Genomic DNA, 26,233 nt, shown 5'->3' on the forward strand with positions numbered 1-26,233 from the left:
AGTTTTTTACTTGCTATTGTTTTGTTTCGCTGGTCGTAGATGGCGTTACTGAGTTGCTGCTTCAAATTTTGTTTTTTGGTTTTTATTAAGGTATGAACCCTAGTCAGTCAGTCAGTGTAATGTTAGTGTAATGGTAGCTATGTATTTGGATACAACAAAGTGAAGTGTTCAAGTGTCAGGCAACAATGTTAATCAACACCAATGGAGTAGGAGATTTGTTTTTCATTTCAATTTTAACAATTTCATTTCTTCTTTCATGTGAAACACACGAAATAATTATCCGTCGAGGACACAATGGATCAATACCATGTTTACCAGTTCAACGGTCAAGTAAAATTGACAAACTGGAATGGTGGAAAGAGGATAAAAAAATCGCCGAGGTAAGATTACTTTTTAAATCTCAGTTCGATTAGATTCAAGTCATTGTTAATCCTTTTCCGGGTTTACATGATCATAACCATGCTGTTATAATTGACCAACGCTGTGATCATTTCAAGATTTGTCATCAACACCTGTCATGGTTTGAGTAACAAAAAGATAGAGAAAAGAGATAAAGAAGATAAAATTGATTTCGACAGTCAATTGATTGCTATTTTTTTAATTAATACAGTTGACCATGTTGAATGCCTTCGACGGTACCCTTAATCAGTTGAAATTATTTAACAAGAAAAATATATTTTACTTTTTTCTTCCTTTTTTTGCTTCTTCTTTACTCTTTCGGTTTGTCCAATATTTGACTCGAATTGGGCATGATCCGTTCAATATGCCGAATAAGTAAGAGTAGCTTTTGACTCATTGTTATGACTTTATCTAGTATCGAACCTGCCATAAGTAATTCAATTTAATTTTTTTTCTAGCATCTTGAATGATCTGAAATTTTAGCGCGAGAATCTCCGAAAACTAAAAAACTTTTTTATCAAAATTTGGTCAATTTTTTTCGGCGCAAAATCATTTTGAAACCTCTTTGCTCAATTTAACCAACACTGTTAGTGATGATTAATGATCTCATGAAATGTTTAAGAAAATTGAAAATTGAATTAATCAAGTTTTGCCGGTAAACAATTTAAATCAATTTGAAAGGAAAGATCAACTTTGTCATCTTCATTTTGCTTGTTATAATAATATTTCAACTCAATTTTTCATCAACTTTCAGTATGATTAGATCAAGTTAAATGATCATCTTTCGACTATCGAAGGTCTTTAATCAATGAACATTACTCAACCAATTAGTCGTTTAATTATTGATAGTTGGCATTGAATCACATGAGAATCGAGTTGTTAACTTTGATCAAGTGGTCAACTTGTAAACCTAATTTTTTCACCTTTATCTTGACTTGTTAGATTAAAGAGAGTCGCATGACTCTTTGGACAGCTGAAGACCTTCATGTTGCATTTTTACCTGAAACTGGAGGACTTTATTTTCGTTCAGCTCAATACCAAGACGATGGTGAATACTCTTGTATTGTGAATGAGAAAAAAACAGCAGATGGCAATGTCCGTCTCTACATTCAAGGTAAGTCACCTGCTTTTGTTATCTCAACACAAAACAACTGAAATCATTGAGATTAACCCATTTCTAGTAGACATCAATTTACCGGTCAACTAAACATTTACAAACTAATAATAGCAAGTGAATATTGAAACAATAATTACACTTTAATGATTTGATTAAAGTTGTTGAGTTTTTTTTCAACACACAAATCAGTCATTAGGTAACAAGAAATTATTAAAAAAAGTAACGATTGATCAAAATATCAATGAGACGTCTTGTATTAATAGACCAAAAAAAGTACGAACAACAAAAAAATAACAAATGATTTACCCAAAATTACAGTTTACACTGTAGTTTGTATCAAATTTAACTAAAGTGTTGAAGATTATGATTGATACTCTTAACAATCATTATTATTTCTGTGGTCAGAAAAAAATATATCATTTTATATATTCAATGAAGTTAAGGCCACAGAAAAAAAACATCTCAACGTTAACCGTTGATCTTTACCTCATCTTTAACTCCTCTTTATCATTCTGATGCTGACTATTATCTTTGAAAAATGATTGTTACATGATTAGGTGCTGACCTTGTCAAGAGCAAAAATGTTACCTCACTGAGGCCAAACGTTTTTTGCTTTTGATCAACTCAGGCCAAACAAAAAACTCCCCCAACCACCTTCATCCTGACTGTTGGTGAAAACCTTTAATTTTCAATCCCAACAAATTGCACCATTGACTCTGTTTGTTTTCAGCATCTTCTTCCTCCTCTTATCGTGAAATCCGGTCAAAAAATTTTGGCCTTTTCTTCTTCTTCTTGCAAATGTTCAACTTGAAACTCCCATAGCAATAAGTCTCATTGAAAGGTATTTAGCAAAAAATATGATTACAATGATCAGTTGAAGACGTGGTTAACTTGATAACATCAAATTGTGCTCAAACTGAATTATCATTGTCCGCCCACTAAATAAACTTATCGTTATCTTGATGAGAAGAGTCTGAATACTGGTCAATGGAATACATGGAAAAAATGTGATTGGAATGAATTTGGGTTTTCCAAAAGTTCTATGATATTATTGGAATGGTTCATGTTTTCTGATTAATTTACTTTGACCCAGTTTTGCTTGTAACTCCTCTGAGGCAATGAGAAGAGCAAAGTTGAGTTTCAATGAACTTTGCTCAGCTTCGTAGGCATTGCGTCAACTCTGTTTATCCGGAGATGATAACGATGAGAATAACAATGAAGAGTGATGAAAAAAAGCGTTTACAGGTCAAACTGGATACAATTTCAAGATGAACATTTTCAATAATTTATTCATTTTTACAGTTTTCATTTTTTGTTCAACATTTTCCAATTTCTGGGTCATTTGCAAATTATTATCCATGCATTTACCAATGATGATAGGGAAGGAAAGATGCTGCTGAGGTTGGTGATGAACAAGATGGGCAAGATGATTAACCAAAGCTAAATTGCTACAGATGATGCTAATAGTGAATAAATCGTATCAAAGCGTGTTAAGGATAAAAATGATTTCCATCTTCTTATATCACAGTGAATTGCGATTAGTAAAGCTTCCCAATTGATTAGCTTCGTAACGTTTTAACAATAATATCGTTTTGAAAAAACAACTGAACAGGAATCTTGCTTGAATGCTCACTATCCTCTGGCTCGTGCTGAGATTGTCACTGCTCAATGCTCATCATCATAATCACCATCACAATCAAATAATGATCATAATCTTTGTCTCATTCAAACTCATTAATCTCGGAATCTCTTCTGAAACAATTTTGATTTCTAGTGAATCGCAACGATCCTTTCATCTTTTGTTTCAGATTCAATTTTTAACGTTTTCTTCTTTTAATTTCTCTCGACAATTTGAAATGATATTTTGTAGTTGAAATTTTGATTTAAGCTCAACAACATTTAAGATAAATTTTGTAGCCATTAAAGTAGTAAAGTGATGATGTTTGATGACAGAAAGATGATTCAAAAAGATGCATTACTGTACAAAGAGATGAAAAATGATGATAATAATAATGATGATGATGCGTCACAGTTACTGGTAATAAACTCAAGACCATTGATTGATAGTCATGTTGCCTAGTTTAACCGGATTATCAAAGTACCTTTTCATCATTTTACCTGAAGAGCAAAAAAACAAAATTGTGATCTTTGGGACTTTCTTGTTTCACTGTGTGATATCATCCAAATTGCATATTACAATTGGATTGGCCAGTAAACCACGAACCAGAGGATCTCTCATCTGAAAAGATGATGATGATGATAATCCTAAGGTGACTTTAAACCCATTTTCAAGACTCAACTTTGAAATATATTTTCATGAGCCATTCTTGGGTTGACAAGTCACCATGAATCTTTACCTTGCAATCAATTTAATTAAGTTTATCCAATTGATTAAGCAAACCAAATGTCTTCAACTTTGAAATACGAGAAAAAATAAGGAAAAAAAGTATACTTTTTTTACTCAATGACAATCCATTTATTTCAAGTGAATTACAGGAAACTTTGAATTTCATGGTTCATTATCAGAACAACTTCAAGTTGCTGAAAGATTCAATTTTGTTCAGTTTATCGAATGAACAACAAAAAAACTCTCAAAAAATGATGATTCAGCAAAGAACAGAAGAAACTGAAGAAATGAAAAATGTTTCAATTTTTGTTGAACTTAATCAGCTGAGCAAAACAAAAGGTGAAAGTTTGACCCAAGGTCAGTCGATAATTGTTTTTCCTCATTTCCAGTGTTACCTCATTTATTTGCTTGTTAAGATATGTCAAGATAAATCGCTTTTTTTACGTAAATCTTTAGCACTTTCCTATCTTCCCATCAATAGTGAATTAAAGTTGATTGTAAATTTGAAACAAAATTAACCAAAGCAAAATGGTTTGGCTGCTGTTTCTGCTTCTGTAATATTAGTTTGCAATTTTCATCATCATCACCCTGCAAACAAACAAGCAAACAAAAAATGAGAGATTACTTTGAAGAGTAAAAAAAGGTAGAGATAAGATGAAACACCAAAAGTTAACTTTTACCTTCTTTTACCTTCTTAGACTTTCATAGGTAAACTGGTCTTAATAATAGCATAATAACTTGACCATCGATGGTCAATCAAAGTAAACAAAGTGAGAGGGAAAAACTTGAAATAATAACAAATAATTGGTTGATGTGCGTTGTCAAAATGTTTGCAAGCAATAACATGATGATGATGATGAAGGGGAGTAAAAGCAGGCGATTACGTTTACATGATGATGAACGCTATTAGCTGAAATTGTTTAGCACCTAAATAAGCTTTACAATTGATAATACTTGAGAGAGAAGAAGATGGCAAAAAAAATTGATGAAGAGAGGGAGAGATGAAAGGATGACTTGTGAAGCCCACAAAATGTTTGCTAACAAGGAAAGGAAAGTTAAGGTTTACCTGGGAACCATGAACATTGGAAAAGGTCAGTTTGCAGTGAAAATTTAAAGCCACTTGAAATGATGAGGTAAACTTGTATCTCTGCCACAAATCAATTTGAAATAATCGCTGGGTCAAAGGGCGAGTTAATATTGTTATTTTTGCTCTTTCATTGTTTTCATGTTTACCCGAAACAAATCATCTTAGAGACTTGAAGAGGGAGAGAGAAGAGAAAGGATAATGATGATAATGATGAGGGGTAATGATGAAGGTGGAGTGATGCAGAAAAGGTTAACTTCATAGGTTAACATTTCTTGACGTTTTAGCCATTTCAATGTACTTAGTCTTTGCTTGTTTAAAATATATAACATTAAGCTTTACCTTTACTTTTATAATTCACTTGAATATTTGGCTTATTTTTTGCTTCTCTCTCTGTCTTATAAGATTTAAATGATAATATTAAGTGGATTAAATGATTAAATTATTTTTAAATACATAATATTTTTGTTTCTTCCCTTAACTTGTTGGTAATAAATTGAAAAGCTTGAAATTTTCTTCTTCTTCTTCTTTATTTTTTACCTTTGAATTATTAGCATTTTTTGTGAAACAAGTAAAGTTTCATTGGCTTTTAAATACAGGTAGATGACCCGGGTTAAGTTTTTGAGCATGAAGAAGTAAGATCATGGCTTAAGCAATTATTACGATCTTAACATTTGCTTTGGCAGTTTCACGTTAGAAACTGTCCTATGAGCTTGTCGACATTAGAAATGAATTTGCATTCAAACAGAACAAAAACAAGTTTTTGCAACCAAGTTCATTGAGTCTTGCTTTATGGCCATACTTGAATAATATGTCAAGATAACTATGATAAACTCTGATCTTGGTTAACAAATATGAACTCATTGATAATGAATAAACATTTCTTGCTAGTTTAACATAAGTTCATTCTCTCGCTAAATAAAAGTTCAAGATATTTTTGATGAAATCATTTTATTAGGCTGCGAAATAATGAAAGATATAAAGAAAGATCTTGATGAGTATTTTTACTCATTTTACTGAAATTTTTAAGAGCTTGATGCTTCTATCGAAGAACATAAGGAATTTTTTCCATGATTTTTATAAATTTGGGTTTTTCAAATGTAATTTTTGAGTAAATTTTGAGTAAATTTTGAGCTGGCTCATTCAGAACCAGACTCAATAACAAATTCATCAGTATTAGGATCTTGGTTAGAGGGATCAAGATCAATTTCACTCGGACCGGCTACGGGCTCAATTTCAGACTCAGCTGTGCTGGATTTATTCTGGTTTTTCAGCTCTTTTCTTAAATCTAAACCGAGTTGATTTATTGGGCATCGCACCAAGAAATGCCAACCATCTTTTGATGTAAAAAGTTCTTGATCAATTTGATTCAAAATTTCTGTGAAAAAGTAAAAAGATCTTAGATAAATATTCAAGAAATTACGAATTTCGAATAACTTACGTTTAAGAACTTTTTCATCTTTATCTGAAAAATGTTTTACTCGATTTTTAGCTTTAGCTCCAGCATATTTAACATCGGGATCCAAGATCTTTGTATTCATTAATTTTTCATCGCTGAACAACATTCTGGCTATTGCTCTGATGAAATATCCTGGTATTGGATTACCAGCTGTCAAGATATTCCTGATACCTTGCATCTTATCAGTTGATATGCCATCGATACTGAATTGATGAATTTTTTTCAACCAGTCTACTTCGGATCTGCACTTAAAGATGGCAACTTGAAACTTCTTTTTCATTTCCTGCTTTATTATGTTGTACTCATCTTTTGTTGGAATAATCGAGAATTTAACCGATTGTTTTCTTTTGTAGCCATATTTATCAAGAACTTGTTGAACCTTTGGCTTTTCAACGGAACTTGAATCAGTATTTTTCTCGGTAGTTTTTTGCCTTTTATTTTCCAAGTAAGAACTTCTAACTTCTTTGATAAGATCTTCGATCTGGTTAAGCTTTTGAATGATGATTCCATCATGATCTTTTTCTGTAGATGAATGATATTCATTGAAAGAGTTTTGAATTAGCTTAAAATGACATAATATAAAATTTACAAGAACTTACTTGAATCATTTTCAAGTTCTTGACTTGAATTGATAGTCGTAACTTGAATTTCAGGTTCAAATTCCAAATTTATGTTTTCATCTTGATTTTGTGCTTTATAATGTGACAAAATCTTACAAGATATCTTTAAAAATTCTTTAAACTTTGTAGCGCCCGAAAGTGAACCATAGAAACAAATTGATCTAATTTTCTCAACATCATGATCTTGAATCACCTCAACCAGTTTTTTTTCTTTAAGATTTTTTTTTATTTCGTCCAAGTTCTTGGAGTATTTTGAGGCCATTTCGCATGTAAGTTCTTTGCCATCGACACAAGTAAGAAGAACAAATGCATCTGAAAGAGAAGATATATAAAAATATGAGAGTAAACGATGAATTTAGCTTATAAGTAAATACTATTACCTTCTATATCAATTTGATCCTCACATATATCGTCGTATAAGCAGATAGCTTCGGTCAAGATCTTGGACATCTTGTTAAGAACTTTAGTTAAAACAATGATAAACACAATTTCACTGAATTTAGAAATAAGAACTTCAATTAAAATTTTAGAAACGTGAAATAGAACAATGAAAGTGTAAGATTTTTAGAATAAAATAACACGCTTCTTCTTTCACTCGCTTAGACAGCTGATGCTAGTAAGCAGCGCGAAATTCAAATCCACCAAATTCTGTTTTTTGAAATCAAGATCTTCATGGTAATTTTTTTCTGAGGACCATCATTCAAGATCTTGTATATTAAATGTAATTATCAATTCAAATTGTATAAAAGATCATTACGAAAATATATAATAGCAACAAATTGCATTGTATTTATTCTTAATATGAAATTTTTCGGTTCAATATTAACGATTTAGGAAATAATACAAAACTATGTAGTTCAATAATAAAGATATAACTAAATAATTGATAAACAATTCAAAAATTTCATTCTACATTGTCAGTTGAATGATTAGATCGTTCTCCTTCTGTGTCAGCTTTAAAAGGATCATCTTCGTCAGTATTTCCAAGATCTGATTGAAATTTCTTTGGTGAATTAGAGGTATCATTTTCTTCATCAAGATCTTCATATTTTCTTTTGTATCTTTTCTCAGAATCATTTTTCTCTTTCTCTTCTTTTATCTTTCTATTTTTTATGTCTCTGCCTCTTTGGTTAACATAATGCTGCACCATTATTTGCCATGCAGATTCTGAGGTGAAGCAAGTTCCGAAGACAGATAATACAGTTCTTAACTTTTCTTCTTCATCAACTGTAATAGTAAATTGTCTTTCACCTTTTCTAGGCTTACGATCACGTTTACCATTACGACCTAGAATATGAGTTATTAATTTTTCACCAAAAATAATTTCAGCTATCTCAGCGACCATCTTTGAGGGCCATTCTTGAGTTGTCAAGATATTTTTAATTTCCACAACTTTATTATGATCTTGAGTGATGTCGTTCCAATCAATCTCAGCTAACTTCCGCTCAAAACCCTGTTTTCGACACTTCTTGATGGTCTTGCAAGCTTGACGAGCAAGAATTACTTCTTTTGTCGGTCCAGAATCACATTCATACTGATCTTTCGAGTCGAGAAATTCTCCAAATAAGTTCTTAAGATCTTTTAACTCAGATTTAAGTTTTTCCATAGATGTCTCAAGAGACTGCACTGATCTTAGTGTTGTTAGGGAAGTGGACAATAGTTCATTATTCATCGAAGGAGCACTGACACCTTGTCGAGTTTTCCTACTTTGGTAAGCAAGTTCATTTGTTCCTTGAGTATCTTTCGAAGTAGAAGGATCATTCAGCCTGGAATCACTTGAACGATTTTTCTTTTTTTTATCATTATTAGCATCGATTTTCATGAGCTGCTCTGCTCGTTCTTTCGTACCGTAGAAGGTAACTAAGAACTTGTTGCTGTTTAACTTTTCATTATCATCAACAAAAGTTTTTTCTTCGATCAACCGCTCGATACTTCTAGTATTATGGCCATAATATTTGGCAGATCTTATGACTCTTTCTCCTTTTGAGGGATCATGGAGAAGAACACTAGCCTCTGAAAAAAGAAAAGCTTGAAAGTAAATCTCAGTTTCAAAGAAGATTCTCAAGAACTTGCTTACCTTTTAATGAGATATGGAGCTCACAGCGATCAAGAATGTCTTCAATGGACATAACGAATAATAAAAAAACTTAAACAAAGCAATACACAGATCTTAACACAAAAAAACAAATGAATGTTGAGAACTTAAATTGAAAAGACCGCAAGATGTGTGAGCATGAAAGTAAAAAGGTCTTAACAACAGTTATCTACGTAGCAACAATCTTCTAGAGTAATCTACATCCAATCAGAACAAATGAAATAACTTTCAAGATCTTACAAATTCTTTTACACAATTAAATACATTTATCTAACCTTTTTGTTTCTTTATCTCACGTCTAATCTTTTTTACAACAGTTTTTAATTTATTATTTCAAGATATGTACAGTGAAACAAAATTATCCAGAAGATTCAAGAAACGGAAACGATCGCGATTTCCTGGAAATAAACTTCCGTTTTTTGAAAGTGATGAAGATCTTGATAGTAACAGTGAAATTGAGCAAGATCTTTCTTCGATCAACCATGAACTTGATCAGTCTGAAAGTGCTAACTTCACAGCAATGGATAATCGTTCAAATGAGGATAGTGATATTGGTGAACTCACTGAAAGACAGCAAGTTAATGGTTACAACTCAAGTGAACCCAGTGAACCATTAAGTGAAGAAGAGCCTACTTACAACGATGAAACTCATCATGAGCGTGTAAGTGAAAGGAATAAACAGCAAGAACTTAGCCTTTTGATCGCAAGCGTTTTTCATAGCTGTGGGTTAAATGATCAAGTTCGTAAAAAAATATACAAGATGATGGAGCTAATATCTGAGTCCGAGTGTAAACTTTTACCATTCAGCAAATTCATCAGTTTGGTTACAGAAATCAAACGAATTCCAACAAGTTCTTATACTTATTGTAAAATACATAATACTGTATCTAATCCAAGAACTTGTCAGTGCAAAAAAAATACTGGTGAACTTGAAGTTTTCGATACCAAAGAAACTATTAGCTCAATCATTGCAAGTAACAGAGAATATCTCCTTCGTAGTTATGATCTTGATTGTACATCTGATTATGGACTTTGCAACAAACCTGCTTATAAAAAACTTTGATCAGATTCACATTCAACAAACATCATACGAATAAGCTTAATATGTAATATTGACGATGCTCAGATGATGAAGACGTCAAGAACTTGCTGTACCCCTGTTTCTTGCTTGATTGCTGAGCTACCAAGACACAGGAGAATAAGAAAAGAAAATGTTTTCAATCTTGGCGTTTATTGGGGGATAAATGGCATTCCGACTGAATTTCTTATTGACAAATTTATACACAGCCAATTCAATGAAAATTTTCGAGTTTTTGATGATATTTGTTCTCAAGATCACGAGTTGGGTCAATCAAAATTTGCTATTGATCATAACGATCTTACATGTATTGTTGTGGTTCGTTTCTTAGCCATAATTTGTGACTCTGTGGAAAAATATAAAGTCTTAAATTGTAAAATGTTCAATGGCTACTATGGCTGTCCATATTGCTTAATTAAAGGATCCTCTGTGGAAGTACCAGGATCTGAGTCGAGAAAATTCGTTTATCCATACGACCCTGATGTTGAACAACCTAAAAAAACTTGTCAAATTTACAAAGATCATGCTGAAATAGCAACGTCAACCAGATCATGTTCATTGGGAATAAAAGGTCCAACGAGTCTTTCAAAAATCGTTATGATCCCTGTCGGTGTTCCAATCGATTACATGCATTGCGTTTTGGAAGGTGTATTCAAGTTCTTGCTGTCATTGAAACCATTTTCACGTGACTCTTGTAAGTCAGCATTAGACTCATATGTAGCAAGAACTTGTACACCTCATGATTTCAAACGCAAATTTAGAAAATTTTCAGAAATAGCGTACTGGAGAGCAAATGAAGCACGAACATTTCTGGTTTATTTTGTACCTTATTTGAAAAGACTTGTTTCTTCTGATAGTTTCATGATTATCTTTGGTTTATCTATCGCAGTTAGATTATTATGTTCCGAAGATCTTGATGAAGCTAGTCAAGCAAGTATGATCTTGCAAAGAATTTTAGCGGCAGTTCAAGACATATACGGTGAGTCTAATATGCGCTTTAATCTACACTTGCTAACTCATTTGAGTGAGCAGTACCAAAATTTTGGTAGTTTAGTTGATTTGTCAACGTTCAGTTTCGAAAACAATATTTTCAATTTGAAAAGATCCTTTCATGGGACACGAGGACAACTCAGACAGATGAAAGATTCTTATCTTTTTAGTAAAGGTATTCAGACTTTTGAAAATGATCTTGAGATAGCCAGGCAAGATCTTGACCCAAAGGGTTATTTAGATTTTCTTAGGCTGAAGCCAATCTCTTCTTTACCTTCAGTTCTTGGCATAGAAGATGCAAATTTTCAGATCAGCTCACAAATGTTGAATCGACTAAGATCCCATTACCCAGAAGTCGAGACATCAGATTTAAAATTCTATCATCAATTTAAACAAGATCATAGAGTATTTCACTCATTTAATTATAAATATAAACGAGGATCTTGCTCGTACATAGCCTCGTACAACACGAACAGTTCAGATAAAAATTTCGGCAAAATAATCTGCTTTCTTGCCGTTAAATCTCGATTGAATCCGTCCAATATTCTTAAGACATTTTTTATTGCTAAAAAGTATCAGAAACTTGCTAGCGTGAATATTTTGTCTGGTCTTGAACCATTGACCAATCATAATCTTAAGGATCTTGCCAGAATGCATGTAATGAAAAAATATCACCACGTAGTCAATGAAACTGATATCCAAGATCTTGTTTGTACGGAAATGCTTAATGAGCGTGTTATCGCGCTAAAAGATGAAAGGTTTACATCAAGATTTATTTTAACTGAATGTGATCTGCCCATTGAACATGACTAATGGTAAGATAAAGTACAATGAGCTTTGTAAAGCATAAGTTTGTCATGATCATGAGAAATCTTGTCAAACTCAGATGTCAATTGTTGCTCATTTTGTCAAGAAAAAATGACTTGTTATGATCTTAGCATCTTTATTCGCCATGTTTAATAAAAGTACGCTCTTTTTTTGAAATAAAAAGCTCGTGTTGTTTGAATTGTATCATAAGATCATAGGGTTTAATTTCATGATCTTATTATAACATATGATCTTACTTCTTCATGCTCAGAATCTTAACCCGGGGATGATGATGAAGTGGGCTGAGTGAGAAGTGCCTTTCTTCCTTTGAAATGGATAAAAAAAATGATTCCTAATGGATCAAGATGAGAAAACAGTTGAGTGTTATGATTGATGAGAATTATTCAGAAGTTTGACTGATCAGTCAACGTAATCAACCCATAACCATATTGATAACACCTTGAGAATCATGGATAACATCATCAGCACTTATCATGATTATCACCTTATCACAGTCACTAAAGTTCACACAAAATTTGACATCAGCCAATTTTCATAATATTCATGGATAAACAGTTTGTCCAACTTGAACTGATATCAATTGCCATTAGATCAAAAAGCGTAGGTTTTCCCATATTTTCATGTTCAACTTATTGTGACAAGAAAAATGACAAAATTTACAAAAATTCAACTTAAAGTTGAGTTTTCATCGAATCATTATTGTGACAAGAATATCTAAACCAGAATTGACCAACAAATCTACTGAAGTTGATTCTGATAAACGTTTCAACAACAAAAATAAATCCAAATCATTTAGGTGTAAATTGATAATTTGTATTACTTGATATTCATGATATTTTTGCTTTATGAATATTTTAAAGACGATTTATTATTAGAATTCATTTTTCATGGATTGAACATGAATGGCTATTTATAAACTATCAATAGTCAATCATTTACATAACCATTAATTGTTGACCTAAACTTGAAACTAAAGATGAAACAAGTTGAAAGCAGGTTCAAGTGTAGCACCTAAAAAATGATTATTCAGTTAATTCCTTTGTGTATATTTTTCAAATTTAATACAACAAGCATCATCCATCAATAGCAGACAATGACAATTGCAATTTTATTTCAACTTTGATCATTTCAAAAGGTAAGGTAAAAGTTTAAAGAAACAAGATTGAAAAACAAAACAAAAGTCAAGTGAAGGGCTTCTCAAAGAGATCCTCTCTCATCATCCTCATCATCTTCATCATTTTCATCATCTTGATCATCTTTAAACACTTTTCATGTTATCAAGAAAAGATGAAAATTTTGAATCAATATCAAAATCTATTCAAATGATCAACTCTTCTCCATGAAAGGAAAGCAAAATGTTTTGAATTGATCAAATTACCTAAAGTTAATCAATCATTTTTAATTTATTAATATGATTAGTATGGATTGAATAGAGATTATTGAAATAATGTAAATGCCCATCTAAACATATCTTGTATCACAAGCTTAATTATTGTTCATTATATCAACAATTAACTGTCTATTCAATAAACCATTGAAAGCAATTGTTGCAAATGAAACACTTGAATACATTTTGTATTAATTATCATCTTTCATTATTAACCTTTCATTGAAATATTTTTGCTTCAAACAATTGCAATGAAAAATTTAACCTTTGTTGATCATATGAACCAATCAACCAAATAGTCTGTAATTTAATTTGAAAAGTGTTATGGTTTTGCTGGCGATCAACTTGTTACCTTTACTTTTGATCAAAAATTGTTATCAAAAATTGAACTCATCTCGATGATTGAAACGAGTCTGTTAACCATCAATCTCTAACACTTAATTATTCAATCATTATTCATCATTTAGCCAGTTAATTAATTAGAGTTGCTGCCTGTTGATTGATGAATTTGAAATGTTGAGTGAAAAAATTGACTCAAAACTGAATCAACATGATTAATGGCATAAACTTGTTACAATTGAAAGTGTAAACAAAATGGTACAATTGTTGCATTAATTGGTTCAACAATTGTTCACAATTGTTAACAATTTGATTTTGTAAATGTGTTTACACTTTGATCATCCCTTTGATTTTAGTGAAACAATTAAAACACGCTTGTTGACTTTAGCTTGAACCAAAGTTTTAGAACAGAATTTAATTTCTCATAAATTGTAAACCATTTCAAGGTGGCTCATTTCACTTTTACATCTTGAATACAGGTTAGTTTCCGGTTACCTGAAGAAGATTGTAAATCTATTTGTAGTGATAGTTGAAGCAAAAAATGAGGTCGACTCATTCCTATGAAGCAAAAGGTATGAGAATGCAAATCAATGGAACCAAAAATAAGATGAACCTTCTGAAAGGAAGTTGATATTATACAAGAATAGAGTGAAACATAAACTTCTTAAAAAATGATATTTGTGGCGACCAAATCTTTGATGCGAAACGTTATCAAAGGTAATGTATGTAAGTGTAGAGATGGGCCAATGGAATGGAGCAAAAAATATGGGAATAAGTCGTTAGGAAATCAATGGTAAAATGGTTTTTTGTTTGGTTACCTTTTCTTAAGGTAACCATCTTAGCGAGCAAGAAGACGAAGGTGAGTGAGCCAAAGGAAGGAAGATGAAAGGTAGTAAAAGGTAGATTGATGATGATGAGTAGAGTAAGAGGAGGAAATGATTTAGCTAATCATAGACCGTAACACACACTAGAGAGAGAGAGAGAGAGTCACAGACAACAGTGTCAACAGGTGTTTGTGTGTCTCTTTTTGTGTGCTGCCTTAAGGTAATAACTTTGGTAAGACCAGTAAAAGGTAAGAGAGTGAGGACAGAGAAAAAAAGTGACTTACAGGTAACAATCTATAATTTACTCTATGCTTACCTGAGAGTATCAAAAAGGGCTGCAATTGTATTACATCAGTAGATACAATAATGTCCTGAAAACTGTCAGTTATAAAAGTGTTTTCTTGATTACCATGGCGTGTCCATCAACCCTTGAAAAATATCTCTTGTTCCAGGTCACATTAGCGCACAAAAATGTTGATCATTTTCATCATTTTTTTGCTTCTTTTTCTTCAACTTCTGTTTTCATGTTTTCAGATTGATTTATTATTTTTGCTCTCTCAATGAAATATATTGAACTTTTTGGTCAAGGTGAAGATTGTCCAGGTAAAAGTGAATTGAATGTTGTTTTTTTCTTGCTTCTACCTGTGAACACTAAATGTTGAAGCAATTTTCGAACATTTTAAGGGTAAAAATTATTTTCAAGATTAGGTTGTCAAAAGTTGTAGTGGTAATAATAATGATGATATGATGATGATTATGATGACGATTCATCACCATCTTTCAAAATGTGAAATCCAATTACTAGTGATGATGATAAAGATGATTGCAGTTTAAGATGATGTTGCCTGAAGGTGAATTAATTTTCAGTCAACTGAAGTTTCCATTAAAATCAGTGTTTCACTCTCATCGTCATCTTCATCATTTTCATCATCGCCATCATTTTTTATACCATTTTTCTGCCCTTTTTGTTGCCTTGATATATTTATTTTTCATTTTTTTTTATCCTCAAAATGATGAACATTTGCTCAACATAATGCACAACTTGATCAACATTATCCATGTGATCTTAATCATCATTTTATGGTTCAATTTATGGAAATAATTTTGCTTCATTTTTTTAAACGTTTTTCTAGTGAAAAAAATCCTGAATAAACTGTTCAATCGTTTGATGCTTTTTTCAATCAACTTCAACAACCAAAATCAAACAAACGTCAATCAATTTACGAGAAAAAAATGTGAAAAAATAATTTCGCATAATTTTCCAATCTTCATCTGGATCAAATCACTAATCAAATCAGCAATCAAATTAACATTATCACCAATGAACATAAACTGAATCAGTTGACTCTTTGAAAACAAAAATGGTGATTAATGTTTCATTAATTCATTGTTCATCTTGAAACCTACATGCAACTATTAACTAATTATCTGGTAATGTAAATGTACCTTTAAGATGATTTTAATGGTTGGTCATAAAAGGCTAACAATTTAGGTTAACTTATTGATTCTTGATTGTAATTAGCAAATAGTTGGTCACAGTTAATCAAGTTGATAAATTAGGTTTAAAGGTAAATCTGTGGGAAGAGGAACAACAAGTTTGCAATAATCAAGAAGATTGTAACAACGAAATTGGACGAAATTGATTTACCCTGTCATTGGACAGTAATCAACTTGTATCTCAATTGTAACTGTTGTAAATATTATAGCAACATAAATAGTAACCTTAAAGGCCAGTTTCAGGTCACTAGTTGCCGTGTAAATTGTGAAACCAATTTAGTTGTGTAAAGTTGAAAAAAAAACAAGTCAAGGGATGTTGATGGTTTTAATGATGATTATTATGATTCTAGTGATAAACTTGAGTAACGGTAAGTTTACTTGTTGTTTGTGTTTGTACGGAAAGACAAATGCAATTTAGGCCACTTTGTACTCGTTTGTTGATGGCTATCATGATAATAGTAATAATGATGTTTCTTTTTTTTTGACACTTTTTTTACATTCATTTTGCAGTTATTTTACCATCTTTTTTTGCTTCATTATTTGTCTTCATTAATCTTTTATATTCAGTAAAACCACGAAAACACTTTATCATCAGAACAGGACAGCTATTAATCATAATATGAAATTGAATCCATTGATTGGCTTATTGCTGGAAAAGCAAAGCCCAATATTAATAATGATATGAAATAATATTATTACTATAACCCGTAGGCAATCAACATTGGCTTACATTACCTTTATGGTAGCTATTTAATGGCTTATGGGTGCGACTCGATCAGACAATTTTAATCACAACCCAATCAATCAACAAACTTACAGACTCTATCAACGAGTTGAACAGCTTCAACTTCAGCTCTTCAGGTCAACGTCAATGCGTTTTATGAGCGTCTATTTTAACGCCAGCAAACAATTAAAGCTAGTATTGTAAGATGTCAGTTAAGATTGAAACACTTTTCAGGTTTCGATATAACGAGATGAACATTGATAATGGATCAAACCGAGTGTAACTATTGACACACTGATCAGATTATTTTGAATTATTGTCACAAGAGATAAAATCTGTTGAACTGTAATAATACATCGATATTTGAAGTTGACTAAATACTGCTTCCAAAAAGTTCAAACTTTAGGTAATGAAGACAATTAAAGACCAAAGATTCAACTCTAGAAACAAAACAAATCTCAACTCTTCTTGAAAGCCTAAGTAAAGGTTACAGTTGATCGGGTTATTTTGGTTATCAAAGGTTAAATTATTGTTAAGTTGATTTTGATAAGAAACTGCCTAAAGTTACATTATGATTATTATTTAGGTTAAAATTGGGTTTTGGTATTCAATGTTTGTTGAATGTGACATTTTAAAATGGCAAATAATAAGGTCTATTGCACAGTTTTTTTGTGACTTTTGCTTTTTCAACCTCAAATCACATAATCGTGATCAACAGAGAGATGATGTACAATTTACAAAACAACGCATAATCAACTTATTGACCTCCACCCTGAACCCAGCACCATAATCATGACGATCATGATGGACATTGAGTCTATTTCAAGCATCATTTGCCCTCTCTGTTAGGTCATGAAGTGCACTCAAACATGATTAACTATCTATTCAGGGAATCGGTAAATGCTCATTACCAAAACCATATTGACAATAATGTACAAATGCATGATCGTGGTTTCACCATTACAATTGTCATCATCATTACTTTAATTATTTAATCAATGTTAATCTTTCAACAAAGCAACATTGAAACTCATTGAGATTAACAAACAGTTATAATCAAATATTTATCCAACATCCGAATGATCGTGATTTACAAATTACATTTTGTTGTCTCTCAAATTGTCAATTCAACCCAAATTGACAATAATACCAACAATTAAATTGCTTTTTTACTTGAAAAAAATATCAAAACCAATGGTAAAAATTGGTAAAGTTAATTGTTTTTTGTCTCATCGGTTAATTACGATTAACCATTGGTTGAGCAGTTAACATGAAAGGTTAAATGTTGATTGAAACTCAAAGGAGTGGTTGATTGTTTTAGACTTGATGATCAAAGATGAACGGCAATCATTTTAATCATTTGGCAAACATTTCATCATTGATTACCATGTTGTGAGGATTTACAATGTTGATTGAATGATTTGTTTTGGGGTTTTACAAGTTTTTGCACACAGAAAAGAGATTTAACCTTTCAAAGACCAAAATTGAGGGGAAAAATTAAAAATTAGTGTTGAGTAAATAGTTTGGTTAGTGATCAATCAACTAATTGTTAGACAACATCAACAGCAATCTATTGTAACCAAAAAACAAGAGCAATATAATCAATCTAACATCATTTTTACACGAGCTTAAGATCACAGAAACAAGCAATCAACAAAAAGAAAAGAAAATTAAAGGAAAATTACAAAATCAAAAGTAATTCTTGTTTGATTACCAACTACTTGGTTAACATTTGACCCTCCTTTTCTGGGCTATCGGTATTATCATGATCATGTTTATCCTCGTGTTGATCATGTTCATCATCAACATGCTCAATAAAATCAATCTCAAGATTTATAGTTGAGCAAAATGTCAGTGAAATCGATGAGGTTTTAGGTAATCACAATGAAGATGGATCATGATGATCAGTTGATTGTTACAGAGTAAACAAACAAACATCCTTTTTCATCATCATCATCATTATATTTTGCCATCATTTTTCAACGTATTGATCAAATAAATCTATTGCTATTTACTTGATCAGTTAATTGTCTTGACGGTTAGAAGTAAATTTAGAAGCAGTAAAACTTCAAAATTTGAACCTTTTTAAGTGAATGATGGCTAAAGATAAGGTGAACAAGCTTGGTAAAAGATGTTCACAATTATTATTAAAATTGCTAGTTTCAGTTAATACAAGTTGCTCTGAATTTGTTTTCACTGGAAACTTACTAATTTACATTTACAAGTAACACCAAAACACGGACTTGTTATCAAATGATGATGTTGCTATTATTACTGAATAACAGTTGACCACAGAGAGCCAAAGCTGAAAGATACAAGGGTGATATAACATCGTGATGGGTGCTGCCTCATCAAGGTGATGATGATCAAGTTTGATGCTGTAAGGTAACAACCATTAGCTCATAGGCCTAAACCCAAGTTACCATCACGACTTAACATTATCAAACCTTTTCCCTTTAAAATTATATCTTATCCCTGCTGATATCCACCGTTACCAACACTATTTAAATCACGAAATTTCAATCGTCTCCACCAATCTTGATCTCTTTTTTTCACCATTATCATCATCTTGATCATCTTAATCTTTATCATCGTCCTCTTCATCAACAGCATCATCTCTTCTCTATTTTATCTTCACCTTACAATCCATTATTATCCTTGAAAGTCTATTATTGCTTTCTTTTCCCTCTTCAACCTTTCATCCTGATCCTCATCTTCATCTTTCAACCTTTTGTACAAAAAACGAAGCTTAATCATTATTTAAAACAATTAAGTGTGAACTAATTTTTTACATTCAATTCCCAACTGCCGTTTGTATTGTTTCAACCAATTTTCACTTTTCTTATTAACTTTCACTTTTCATTTTCATTTCACTGAACAAAAGATTCAAATTGTATAATAAAACCGTGATCTTGATTATCACCATTTTCATTCCTAATTGTTCCTGAAACTTCAATAATTTTGAGTCTTTTTTCAAATTTTGCAAATTTTCATTTCTAAACATACTTCAGTCAAAAACAATTTTGATTCAATTTCACTTCATTTTTATCAATGTCTTTAAGTTAAAAAGCTTTAATCAAAACTCTTATTGTTTACAATTAAAGTCAATCAACTGATAATCTCAATACATAATTACCATTCAATAACTAATCAACTTGATATCAAATGATTTTGATTTTTCATTGAAAATTCGACCAGCAATTGAATTTGATTTTTTAAAATCAACTGTTTATTTTAATCAACTCTGTAAATGCAATTACAAATGATTAATCGAGGCGAAAAGTATACAAAATGTTTAAATGTTTGATTTAAATGCATCAATACAACGTGATGTTTGTTTTTAATCAACACAATTTATTTTCTCATCTCCCTTATAATTGAAAAATAAACAGCACCAATCATCATCACCATCCTCATGATCATCTGTTGAAATGAAGCAAATAAGTGAGAAAGAAACAATTTAACAAAAAGTTTGTAACAAACAGTTGCAATTGAGATTGAAATGGTTGATAGTGAAATGAAAGCAACTGCAATTCATGGTTGATAATACAAAAGCAATTATGATTAGAGTAATGGATGAATCTAAATTAACCCTTAATCGCTTGAATCGATGAATTCCGTGATTCCATTTTCTTGTGTTTCCCTTTCTGATTAGCAAAACAAACCATTGAAAAACACCAAAACAAAAAGCAGCCAAAGACAGCAATAGATTCAGATAGAGTTCACTCTTCCTTCCTGAAACTTCATCCCCATCATGATCACCTGAATCTTCATTTCTCTTTCTAATTGGCTTAAAAGAGATAACAAAACTTGAATCTGAAAATGTTTATTCTTTTTACAACAATCATCATGATTTGCTGATCAGTATCATTCAGATGATAGAAGTTATTCAGTTAACAGCATTTTGCCCTTTCATCTTGTTCATCTTCACGATGATTATCAGAACTTTTTATTTAATTTATTTTCCAATGAAATAATAAAATTGTTGAAAAGGCCAATTGAATGGTAACAAAAACATTAAAATGAACCTTTATTACCTTTCAGTCAAATCTAGTTGCAATTTAAATTCAACAATTATCTCAACAATAGGCGATCATTTAATAGCGTGAGTTTATTAATCGGACATTTATCTCTACAAATTGTCCTTTAACAGCATTTTCATGAACTTAAAATCAATTCGATTATCACTTTGATTTGCTTTTCATTGAACAAGAGAATGAAGAAAAGAGATTCAAAAGACTAATCATTATCATGATCATCTTGCTTTAATCATTCATCTTTCCCTTTTACCTTTTATCCGACTAATTATTTAGCTAAAAGTTAATCAAGTTTCAAGATTAAATCAAGAAAAAAAGAAGAGATTGAATGAAAAAACTGGTGTAAAAGTTGAATGCGTAACCACAGAAGTTGATTTACACAATGGATGGTTAAAAATTGATAAACTAGACCAGAGGTTAATTAAGCTCAAGGGCGAAACTTGGAGGTCTTGATTGCCATTAAGGTAAAAGGTCGTTAGATTATCCATTTTAAAGTAGCACTAAACACAGAAGAAAACAATTAACTAATTGTAATCTAAACCATCAAAGATGAGAGTTAAAGACAAGGTTGAAAGTTGATCAAAATCGCGATCTTTGATGATCAATTACCTTTCCATTGTATATTGGGCCACCTTCAAATCAATTAACTTGCACATTCTTCTCGAATCAATGAAAATATTGAAAAACATGAAAAAAAACATGAACAAAAAAACGTTTTTTTCCCACTTTACGCTTCCAATTTCATTCTGTGATTCAGTGAAAGCTACAGCTAATTTTATGCTCAATTTGTGAGTCTCAAATTTAGGCTAAACTGCCATGTTAAGCCCACTTGTCCCTCAACTGACCACTCCTTTGGCAAAACTCCCAACAGTAGCTGAATCCTATCAATGGCCAAAGTATCATCAACTTTATAAGCTTCATTTTTAGTTCAATAATAGACTCAATTAAATACGCCTTTCTGCTTATCAAAAGTTTAAACCAATTTTTGTCTTCATTTTTAGCCAAATTAATTGTGACCTGAAATTGACTGACAACTTACCATTCAATTGATTAAGAATTTTGAAAATTTTGATTAATTCAATGCAACAATGATTGAATGGTTAATTGAATGGAAAGATGATTGAAACTCTCTCTGTGTTTAAAACTCATTTGAAATGTAATTTACTTGCATCTTCATCTTGATCCATTCATCATGTCTTTTGACCATAACTTAATCACGTTTCAATTCATTATTTAACCTGAAAATACCAACGCCTTTTCAGGACAATAAAGTTAACCTTAGATGATGACAATAAGAAATGGTCACCTTCACCATCGGGTGTTGATTCACCTTGCAGGGTAATTGTTTAACCAATTTCCAAGGGAATCTGATTGTTGTTTGAATTACATTTTGCTTTCTTAACCTTTTATCTTTCAAAATTTGATTGTTTACATTTGATGATTGGAACCACTGTTTTAACAATTGAATGATACATTAAACTGACAAAGAGATTTCAAAGCAAATCTTAAAGGTAACACTTGCAATACATAATAGTAATTAACTTACCTTGAAATTGTTTAACCATTGAAATGTCCAATTCACAATGACATTACCTTTCTCCTTTTACATTGTTTACCTCAATCTCACTTTAATCATCATCATCGTCAGCTTCTGTGAAATATTAATATTGTACCTTTGAAAATAGATTGTGACAAAAAGGAAATGCTGATGATTAAAAATTACACGCAATTGTGATTCCTTTTCAACGACACTGGTAAGACGTTTAATTATTTACTATAATTATTAGTCGAACCTATTAGACAGATTTCACCAGAGCGTTCACAAGTCAGTTTCCTTTCACTTTTACCATCTTAGGTCGTCTTAATCGTCCCTCTTCCGTCTCATGATTGGTGTTGGTTTTGCTTTCAAATAACCCAATTCCGGTTGTTTGTCACTATTCAGAGGTTCAAAACTGACATGAAATCATTTCTTCATCTTTTAATGAGACTTGAAACAATTGACAAATGATACAAATTGATTTCATCTTATAAACCTTCAACATTTAAAAACATTCACTTTGCGCCTTTCAGTTGATTTTTGATGAAAATCACTAAACAATTGACAGTAAAGCAATCAGTCCATCATCTTAATGTGATGAGCACAAATCAATTATCTATTAATTTGATTCATCTTCAATTGTTTCATTATTGTTTCTTCTTCTTCCTCATCCTTCTTGTCCATGTATAAATGAAGTAAAAGCAAGCTGATTGTTACTTAACCGTATAATCAAGTTTCACTAATCATATAACCATCAAAATTGATTATTGTATTTTCCTAACTGTTTCCAGATTAAACCATATTTGTGAATCTTAAACGTTGACCCGAGCAACATGAAAAATATTGATTGTTGTACAATAAATTGTAGACTTGAATAAAACACCAAAAATGAACAATGATCAAAGTTAACCTTTTTTTGTTTCACAAATTGTTACCTCAATGATTAGGTTCACAGGCTCAATAAAAAATCACAATAGGTTAACCCTTTAGACAATGTGAAAATTATCAATTTTCATCTTAAATAGGAAGATGAAAAATAACAGTTTAACTGATTTGATCATTGATTGTTTTCACCAAAATCGGTATCATTCTGGTTAAGCTTGATTAACCAGAAAAATTGAACCAATCATCCTTATCCGTATGTCTGACCATTTTCAAGTTTGATCAGTTGATTGGTTATTATTTTAAATTGAAACAAAATTGAAGGGGAAACAATCCAAACTGGTGTCAATGATTAAAATAAAACTAATTGAAGTTCACTTCAATAGTCGTTCACATTCATATTACCAATCAATGTTCAGTCTCAATTGAATATCTTTTTGTCCATACTGGGCTAAATTGATTTTAATCAATTGTTCTTAACGGTTGTTCAATGAACTCTCAGGTAGGAGGATGAAATTGTGCAAAAATGTATAAACTCAATTAGGGTCAAGGTTGATCTTGACCGTTATTACTGTTAACTGTCTTTCAATGTTGAACAAATTTCATTTTTCAATTCATTTCTCCAATTGTATTCAGTGAACAATTTTGTTGTTCAAAAGCTTTACATTTGCCTCATTGTGTCTCATCATTTTACTGTTCATTTATCATACAAATGATAGCACTTTTTATTCAACTCTTTTTAAAACTTCCGTCTATTTATGGTTTCAATCATGAACATGAGAAATGACGTGAATCTTTTGATTATTTCAAAATTTATTGACATTTTGCTGTCTCAAAAAAGCCAATGATTTTTTATGTGTTTCAGCTTCAACCGAGTCAATTGTTGAACCGTTAATAACATTGAGCTTTGATCACACTTAACCAGGTATATGATATAAAAATGTGGAAATTCTGAATGAAAAGATTGATTTTTTTTGCCTCTTCTAATGATTGGTAAAATTTGACAGAAAATGTTTCTCTTCCTATCTTTTGTTGCAATCATTTAAAGCCTTTTTCAGCTTCGCTTCAATACAGATGTAACTTTTACACATATTGCCTTCAATCCTAATCTTAATGATTTCATTGTTTCCATTGAATCATTTAATTGTCATTGAACTCATCCCATTGCTCTTTAACCTTAGATGTACCTGATATGCCTGGTCAACCAATTGTCATGGGATTCACTTCCAGATCCATCAACGTCTCATGGCCACCAAGTTTAAATAACCATAATAGTCCCATTTTGTATTATATTGTCCATGTTAGGTAAGTTTTTCATCTTTCAAATATTCCAATTACAATAATAATTCAATCAACTTTGCATTTCTCAAGTTTAAATGTTTAAAAAAACCGCTTGAAAACGAGCGGCAAGAAAATCTTGCTTCAATAGCGCTCTCTATTGGTGGTGAAGGTAAGCAAAAGCACCCGTTGCGGTTTGTTTAGTTTCACCTGTTAATTGTGCTTTAATTATTCAATTGATTGACAGTTTTTTTAGTCTTTTATTAATAGTTTTTACTCTATTGTCGTTGCATGGATCTATTTATAATTTATTTTTAATGGTTTGGCTATTAGAGTTATATTTAGATGAATATTTGACAAGAGCTTGGCTCTCTGTTGACTTTATTTGAATTTTAACCGATTTATTTTAAAATATCGTTATCATGTTACATGATCGGTTGTCACTGTCATTGGTTCCTTCAAAAAGTGAAAGTAAATTGGATTTAAATCAATATTTTTCTCCAATAAAAATGATAGTTTCGAGATATTTTGTGTTACTTCACTCTTTCAGTGTTGAAATTATCATATCATACTTATCATCTATAAATAATGTCGATGAATTTCAACGATTTCCTATCATGCAACTTCAATTCTATAAATCAATATCCATGCTACTAAAGGAATAATTTTTTTCAAAGTAATTTCGTGTAAACAATTTCCAACTGTTAACCCAACAATAGTAATGACTTCATTTATTACTATGAAATAATATTAACCAGATAACTGTAAATTTATTAATAATGCAGTCTCAACTCTATCTCTAAAGATCTTAAGATTTTCATCAAATCGTGAATAGATTTTCATTAGATATTAATGTTAACCCTGGTAATCAATCAATTGAGCTAATGTTTTCATATCTTCTGACAACTCTAATGCAACAAAGAATAGATTAATTTGAAACAATCAATTGCAAAAGACAGTTTTCAAGTGTACTTCCAATTGAACAACTCCTTCATTAACCAAAGCTGCAAACTCATTTACTTCTGGTTATCATTGTGTTCAAAAGTAATAATCAAAATGGATTTGTGAATAAAAATGGGAAGACAATTCAAACAAAAGTGATATGTTAATTGAAGTATCAAATCATAAAAAAAGTGCCTCTTGAAATGTAATTTTAACCTGACACCAGAAAAAAATCAATCAACTCACATTGTCAGTGTAAATACAATTTTGATACCGAAGTGATGTTTACAATCTATTTGATAACAACAAAGAGTGTTTAAAAATGTTTCATAGACCCTACAAGTGAAAGCAAAATTATGTTCAAATAACCTCATATGGACTCATTGGAAGTGAAATAATGGTCGATCAATTTTTTAACAGATGATAATGATGAGGAGGAGGAGAAGGAAGAGAAACATGCATCTCTCGATCATCCTTTTAACTCCCAAAGGAAAGGGAAAGAGAGTGTCGTCAGCAACATTGATTTTCTCAAAGCAAAATAGACAAGGAAGAGAAAGAGATTTGAAAAGAAAGGTCGATCGATCGAACAGATGGCGATAAAAGGATGAGAGTTGAAAGATGGGAAAACAACCCAAAGAAGTATATAATTCAAAAAATCTAGGTCAACCAGGACCATTTTCTGGTTCTCATGTTTTTTTTCTGGTTTCTTATGCTATTTTTTTGCTTAGACTTCCTCATCATCTTAACCTTCACCTTTTCTCCTTTCCTC

At 31.3% G+C, this 26,233-nt stretch overlaps 2 protein-coding genes across 5 annotated transcripts in view; one reads left to right on the forward strand and one right to left on the reverse strand.

The window, feature by feature from the left end:
- The first annotated feature begins 108 nt into the window (after window positions 1-108).
- Ptp99A (Protein tyrosine phosphatase 99A) overlaps window positions 109-26,233 on the forward strand; it is a 48,975-nt gene continuing 22,850 nt past the window's right edge. For 2 of the 4 annotated variants that reach the window (XM_015936339.3, XM_015936340.3), the window contains exons 1-3: window positions 109-380; window positions 1,342-1,513; window positions 24,426-24,549. In XM_015936339.3, coding sequence (XP_015791825.1) covers window positions 186-380; window positions 1,342-1,513; window positions 24,426-24,549 — 491 coding nt within the window. In that variant the 5' untranslated portion in view covers window positions 109-185. The remainder of the gene's footprint in view (window positions 381-1,341; window positions 1,514-24,425; window positions 24,550-26,233) is intronic. The other 2 variants (XM_015936342.3, XM_089266115.1) reach the window with 1 other exon arrangement.
- LOC149094824 (uncharacterized) lies at window positions 5,843-7,574 on the reverse strand. The gene is made up of 4 exons (XM_089270048.1): window positions 7,407-7,574; window positions 7,006-7,338; window positions 6,389-6,928; window positions 5,843-6,325 (listed from the first exon to the last, which is right to left on the reverse strand). The coding sequence occupies exons 1-4, from the start codon at window positions 7,474-7,476 to the stop codon at window positions 6,087-6,089; spliced, it is 1,182 nt and encodes a 393-aa protein (XP_089126174.1). The 5' UTR covers window positions 7,477-7,574; the 3' UTR covers window positions 5,843-6,086.

This window comes from Tetranychus urticae, chromosome 1 (assembly GCF_039701765.1).
Source record: "Tetranychus urticae isolate SD_2017Ah chromosome 1, NJAU_TeUrti_SD_1.0, whole genome shotgun sequence".
In the NCBI taxonomy this organism is placed as follows: domain Eukaryota; kingdom Metazoa; phylum Arthropoda; class Arachnida; order Trombidiformes; family Tetranychidae; genus Tetranychus; species Tetranychus urticae.